Source organism: Orycteropus afer, unplaced genomic scaffold (assembly GCF_000298275.1).
Source record: "Orycteropus afer afer isolate SDZICR_OR568_19922 unplaced genomic scaffold, OryAfe1.0 scaffold00247, whole genome shotgun sequence".
Taxonomy (NCBI): Eukaryota; Metazoa; Chordata; class Mammalia; order Tubulidentata; family Orycteropodidae; genus Orycteropus; species Orycteropus afer.
This window is the reverse complement of record NW_006921834.1, coordinates 3,211,615-3,218,871: the sequence shown is the minus strand read 5'-3', so window position 1 is coordinate 3,218,871 and position 7,257 is coordinate 3,211,615. Positions and strand designations below refer to the sequence as shown.

The following is a 7,257-nucleotide window of genomic DNA, read 5'->3' as shown; positions in this document are numbered from 1 at the left end:
CCCCCTGCCCGCCCCGGCCACGGGGGACGGGCCTTACTCCCCACTACTCGACCGCCCGCCTGAGGCTCCTCCCGCCGGGGGGCTGGAGTCGCGGGGGCGGCCCGAGAAGTGCAGACCCCGCCCGGGCCAACCGCCTCTCTGGCCCGCCCTTTGGTCGCCGCCTGCCCCCAAGGCCCTCCCCCACTTTCTGTAGATTTCCCCTCCCCCCCACCGTCCCGCCCTTTCCACGCCCCTCACCCCGAAACCGCCCTGTAGCTCTAGGGCCCGCCTTCTCCCCGCCCCGAAATCTTTTGCTTTCTAACTCGCAAGACCCCTTTAGCCACTTACCTGTATTTAGCAATGTTTCCCCAGTCACACTTTTTACCTCATGTTTTCTCTTTTTCTTACTCTCTCTTGTTACTTTTTACACTTGTATTTTTTTTCTTTATCTGTTTCAACACTAATTTTAGCAAGCTTTCCATCCACCCACATGTTTTTGCCCTACCTGTCCTCCTTTTTTTCCCCTGGCATATTTTTTATTTTAAAACTCTTTGAACGTACCCACAATCCCTCACATTGCCCATTCCAGAAGCATTTTTTGAATGTTTTCTGAGTTTAATTTTGTACAGAGGAAAAATTGAGACCCAGTTCTGGCACCACAGAACCTAGTTCTCATCCTAGTGTCCTACAGCTCCCCCTCAAATCCATTTTCTTTACACAGGCACCTCTCACCTTATTGTTAGTCATTTCTGTTTCATCATAACCCCTTTTTAAAAAGTTGTTTATCTTTTTTTTCCTTTTTAGAGCAAGATCACTCCATGGATGAAATGACAGCCGTGGTGAAGATTGAAAAAGGAGTTGGTGGCAATAATGGGGGCAATGGTAATGGTGGTGGTGCCTTTTCTCAGGCTCGAAGCAGTAGCACAGGCAGTAACAGCAGTGGAGGAGGAGGAGGGCAGGTAAGTGGTGATCAGAGATGAAGGGTGGGGCAAATGTTGAGAGGGTGTGAATACTCCTAGATAATTGTTTTATCTCAGAAGGAAAATTTAGGAAGGGAGACTAAACCATTTTATAGATAGAGGAAGTAAGTATAGAGAAACAAATTACGTAGAGATCCCCAAAAATGGGAATTTCAGCAATATAAGATAGGTTGACTTTGTGTTTCTGGTTTTTGCTATTTGTCTGCACTATTTTGTTCTTTATTTGTTGTGTGCTGCCCCCTGAGCTGGCAGCTGCATGTCAATAACTCCTTTTCTCTCCCTTATTTTCTGGCCAGGAGTCCCAGCCATCCCCTTTGGCTCTTCTGGCAGCAACTTGCAGCAGAATTGAGTCACCCAATGAGAACAGCAACAACTCCCAGGGCCCAAGCCAGTCAGGGGGCACCGGTGAACTGGACCTTGCAGCCACACAACTCTCACAGGGCGCCAATGGCTGGCAGATTATCTCTTCCTCCTCTGGGGCTACCCCTACCTCAAAGGAACAGAGTGGCAGCAGTACTAATGGCAGCGAGTCTTCCAAGAATCGCACGGTCTCTGGTGGGCAGTATGTTGTGGCTGCCACCCCGAATTTACAGAACCAGCAAGTCCTGACAGGACTACCTGGGGTGATGCCCAATATTCAGTATCAAGTAATCCCACAGTTTCAGACTGTTGATGGGCAACAGCTGCAATTTGCAGCCACTGGGGCCCAAGTTCAGCAGGATGGGTCTGGTCAAATTCAGATCATACCAGGTGCAAACCAACAGATCATCACAAATCGAGGAAGTGGAGGCAACATCATTGCTGCTATGCCAAACCTGCTCCAACAGGCTGTCCCCCTTCAAGGTCTGGCTAATAATGTTCTCTCAGGGCAGACTCAGTATGTGACCAATGTACCAGTGGCCCTCAACGGGAACATCACCTTGCTACCTGTCAATAGCGTTTCTGCAGCTACCTTGACTCCCAGCTCTCAGGCAGTCACGATCAGCAACTCTGGCTCCCAGGAGAGTGGCTCACAGCCTGTCACCTCAGGGACTGCCATCAGTTCTGCCAGCCTGGTATCATCACAAGCCAGTTCCAGCTCCTTTTTCACCAATGCCAATAGCTACTCAACAACTACTACCACCAGCAACATGGGAATTATGAACTTTACCACCAGCGGATCAGCAGGGACCAACTCTCAAGGCCAGACACCCCAGAGGATCAGTGGACTACAGGGGTCTGATGCTCTGAACATCCAGCAGAACCAGGCATCTGGAGGTTCACTACAAACAAGTCAGCAAAAAGAGGGAGAGCAAAACCAGCAAACACAGCAACAACAACAGATTCTTATTCAGCCTCAGCTAGTTCAAGGGGGACAGGCCCTCCAGGCCCTTCAAGCAGCACCACTGTCAGGGCAGACCTTTACAACTCAAGCTATCTCCCAGGAAACCCTCCAGAACCTCCAGCTTCAGGCTGTTCCAAACTCTGGCCCCATCATCATCCGGACACCAACAGTGGGGCCTAATGGACAGGTCAGTTGGCAGACTCTTCAGCTGCAGAACCTCCAAGTTCAGAACCCACAGGCCCAGACAATCACCTTGGCTCCAATGCAGGGTGTTTCCTTGGGGCAGACAAGCAGTAGCAACACCACCCTTACACCCATTGCCTCAGCCGCCTCCATCCCTGCTGGCACAGTCACTGTGAATGCTGCCCAGCTCTCCTCCATGCCAGGCCTCCAGACCATTAACCTCAGTGCATTGGGTGCTTCAGGAATCCAGGTGCACCAACTTCCAGGCCTGCCGTTGACTATAGCAAATGCCTCAGGTAAGACTTAAAGTCCTTTGTATTTCCCGAGCTAACTCCAGAATCTTAGCTGAAACTACTGAGTCTTAGGGGTAGAATAGATTGCCTTTTTGGGGTAGCAACTTTCTTGAGGGTTAGTCACTTAGGCAAGTCAATTACAGAACTAGCAGTGGTTGTTTTTAAGTCATTTGAAACCAGATTAACTGGAACCCCCAATTAATCTAATGAGAAAGGAGCATTTCTGGGGAATGTCTTGGTGTCTCTGTAATTCCAGTATCTTTAGTACTATAGAGGTCTGCAAACTTTCTGTAAGGGCCAGATAGTAAATATTTTAGGTTTTGTGGGCCACATGTGGCCTCTGTCACATATTTTTTGCTTATTTGTTTTACAGCCCTTTAAACACATGAAAGTATTCTTAGCTTCAGGGCTGTATTTGGGTGGTGGACCATAGTTTGCCAATCCCTGCATAGAATTAAGAATTGATAAGAATTAAAAATTGATTATAAACTTGACCTATTGGTAGAACAGTTGTTGAATCATTAGGTGTTTCTCTTGAATTTTGTAACTCCTAAGTAAGAGAAAATTAATGAATTCCAGAAAGATTTTTCAACAAAATAGATTCCCTGGTTAATCTTTAGTTAACCAGGATATCCTACTCTCTGAGCTGGTTAATCATGGTTTATTTTTTTACTCCCAGTTACTTTAAAAGCAGAATTCCTCATACTACTGTATCTTTTTAATGAGCTTTCTAGATGACTCCTATACTTTGTTGGTAGAGAACCACTTCTTAAGACTGCTTTAGAAAGTGCTGTGTATGGTTGAGGAGGGAGGGGAGAGAAGCTGGGATGTGCAGTAGAGTTGAGGTAGGAGTGAAGAGAGCATTGAAGGAAAAAATATGGAAAAGGTACATATTGGAATATATATTCAATCAGTTGACTGCACTATTCAGTCAGTCGTTTTTAACAGTGTTTCTATTGGTTAATTTGAAATTTAAAACATCCATTAAAGAAGGTGGGAATGAAAGTCTGTGTAGAATTTAACATTTAAATTCCATCACAGTGGAGCTAATCTTTAATAAAGTAAAACAAAAGATTACATATACATCTTTATATATATACAAATTATAATGGAAAATGGTTTAATACCACCAGAATTCTAATTCTGTTGCAATATATAGGTTTATGAATTGTTTACTTTTGCTGTAGCACATTCTCATTCCCTTTAAGCTGGTTCTTTGTAAGTGATGATAACAAATAGTATTTCCTGCCTCCTGCAGGAAATATTTTTAAAAATATTAAAAAAAAATATTTTAAAAGATTTTAAAAAATCTGGGGCGGGGAAGTCTTACTAAAGTTTCCTAATTTTCTTATATTCTCCGTTGTGTATAAAATGACTAAATTTTGCTCTTTAATATTTAAAAAGACAGTAGTTTTTTTAGTGAATTGAAGATCTTGGACTAGAAAATGAGAGCTGGAAGGTACCTAAAAAATAAACTTGTACAACTGCCTTATTTTTTAGATGAAAAAACTGGAGTAGTGAGAAAGCTGTTAAGTGATGAGACAACAGCCAGCCATTGGCAGTGCTGGGCCTCACAGTTGTCCAATTCCTGGTTTTAGTTTAGCACTTGAGAAATCTTTAGGATTGTTGAAAATATTTAAGAAAATATGTTTTTGCTTCTTTAAAATTTAGTGTTTTAGGAGCTGACAGGTGTTTTGTAGGCTAAAAGGCTTCACCTAAAAGGAATAGAATTGGAAAAGGTCTTGAAAAACTGAACTCAATAGTTTGGAAAATTAAACGCTTTCTGGGTAATGTATACCGCATGTTTGTTTTCACTTTGCTCTGCAGTAGTTGTATCCAGCAGTTTTGCTTTTCTTCAGAGGAAAACAAGGCTGTGAGATTCTTTTTAAATTAATAATAATTTGGATCCTTGTAATTTCTAAAAGGTTTATAACTTGAGCTCTAGAGAATAGTTATGAGGCATTCTGATTGCCCAATCATGTTCTGGGGAAGTCTGCCATTTAATATGTCATAGGATAGGGCTACCTAGCAGTTATTGATGGTCTCTGAGCTCAAGAAAATGCATGCCTTCTGTAAGGTAGCAGCAGCTTGACATTCACTAATGACAGAATGAGGCACACTGAAAGGCCATTTTGTGAGGATTGAAATTGTTTGCTTCATCAGTAGTGGTTTCTGGAGATACAAGTTTGATATAAGTTTCCTCTTTTCTAGTTAGTCATAATTGTGCAACATATTTTCTCCTTTTAATTGATCTGACTTTATCCTTAATGAACAATAATAAAATCATATCCTGGAAGCTTAATGTTGTTCAGCTGTTGCCTGGCTGCTGTAAAGTATCTCATTTTACCCCCTTTTCTGACATACAGATTGTTACTGGAAAAATTCAACCTCTTGACAGTATGATGTAGTAGAAAGAGCATTGGGTGTGATATTTTGTTGTAAGATGTATAGATATATAATTGTATATCTTATATATATAAGATATGTGTATATAAGATATATATATAGATATGTGTGTATCTTGTGTTTATATATTGTTGTTGTTGTTATGTGCCATCGAGTTGGACCTGACCCATAGAGACCCCTCCTTGGGTTTCCGAGGCAGTATCACTAGGGAAGTAGATTGTCCAGCCTTCCTTCCAAGGAGTGGCTGGTGGGTTTGAACTGCCAGCCTTCTGGTTAGCAGTCAAGTGCCTTAGGCACTATGCTACCAGAGCTCCTTGTTTATATATAAAAGGTATATATATATAAGATGTATATAGATATGTATATATCTCTTTCTTTCTCTACAAAGTAATATTACATAGTTGTAGAAGATTACATCTTAGTATTAGTCACTTTGTTTACATTTATTATTTTTTAAAAATATTCTTTTAAAAATCTATTAAGCTTTCCTCTTGACTTTCCCTCTGCTTTGGTTTGCTGAATACACAGGCAAAAACACAAAGACCCAAAATAAACCAGCACCTCTATTGATTTTCATGGCTCTGCCCCTGGTGGGTGGTAGTGAGGAAGGAACCACCCATTGTACTGAGTTTAGTTTCCAGGCAGTGAAATGATCTGTGTACTATTAATTTTCTGTTTTCAAGACATACATGGCTCTGCCCCTGGTGGGGTATACCCTTACCTCTTTATCAGCATCCTTTCCTTTCGGTTTATAGTCTACTGACAGATCTTGTTTTTCATTTAAAGCTCAGTGTTGTGTTTTTTTTTCCTCAGTCACTGCTAAATGCTGAAAAGTCTTGCCCCAGGTTGAGGGGAGGCGGGCTTTGAAAGATTGAGTTTGAATGACTTCGTGGGAGTTCTGCCTAATAAAGAGTGCAAGGCTGAATTTTGGCAAAAGAGTAGAATATATTTCCTTGATGGCTATAATTCACTAAAGAGGCAAATTTCAGGCACTAAAAATAAAAATTTAACATCTGCTGGGTTTTATTGGGGTCAGGAAAATAGCTTCTCTTAGAAGTTGAATTGAAGAATGGTATAGCAGAGTTGGTTTGCCAGTGACACCATCACTAAACTTGGGGTCAGATTGCTGAGACCTAATTTATTAAAAAGTTGTGCCTTAGACTAGTGCGTTTGAACATTAGTGGTAAGTAGATTTATATGATTAAAATGTATTCAGAATTATTCTAGTGCAAAAGATCATACAAGATAATTTTCCATTTTAAAAATATATACTTTATTAAGTATATTTGACATATCAGATGTACTGCTTCTTTTGCCTTCTTTATCTATTACTCTTCATGTTTCTTAGAACATAGGTGCTTTTTAAATGGTGATTTCAGTTCAAGTAGAAAAGGTTGGAAATTCCTTAGGTGCCCTGACTGATTTGAAAATCAGTGGGATAGCAAAAAGGCAAAAGGCAGTTTTCAACTGCTGCTATTTATTCATTCCAGTGGCTTTCTATAAATGACGTCATTGTTAAATCACGTTGCATTGTGTAATGTGGCCATTTTAGTTCTTAATTAAATAACAAGAGCAGAAGGATGTTTAGTGTTTCAGAAAAGTTTAGTATCTGTTCTGTTCTTCTGTTTTCCTTTTCCTTTAATTGTTCCTTTTTTTGTAATATACATATAAATGTTGCCATTAATAATTTAGTTCTGCCATTCTTTGTTTTCCTTCCTTGAAAATGTTTCAAAATGGAAGGTGAACGTCTGTGGAAAAGCTTCATTACATAATGCTTTGCAAGTTACTTACTGTTATCAGTAAATATTAATAGATAACATTTACTTGAATATTTACTATTAGAATTTTTTTCATTTTTATTTCATTGAAAAACAAACACATTGTTATTTCATGTTTTTTTTACATACAATACATCACAACAGTACTATCTGTCTCTTTCTCTAACATTCAATAGTAGTACACAGGTCCTGGTGTGCTGAAGCATTATTTTAAAATGTGGTTGCCCACGTTAGGACTATATTGATAATACTATGCTAGGTTTTAAGAATTGTTCCCTTTAGAAGATAACTGAAAATCAATTCTGTAAGAAAAA

At 40.4% G+C, this 7,257-nt stretch overlaps 1 protein-coding gene across 1 annotated transcript in view; it reads left to right on the top strand.

Annotated features, from left to right (window-relative positions):
• The window catches only part of SP1 (Sp1 transcription factor), a 54,217-nt gene that overhangs the window by 1,056 nt on the left and 45,904 nt on the right, over positions 1 to 7,257 (top strand). Inside the window, exons 2-3 of the mRNA XM_007949517.2 lie at positions 784 to 938; positions 1,400 to 2,762. Coding sequence (XP_007947708.2) covers positions 784 to 938; positions 1,400 to 2,762 — 1,518 coding nt within the window. The remainder of the gene's footprint in view (positions 1 to 783; positions 939 to 1,399; positions 2,763 to 7,257) is intronic.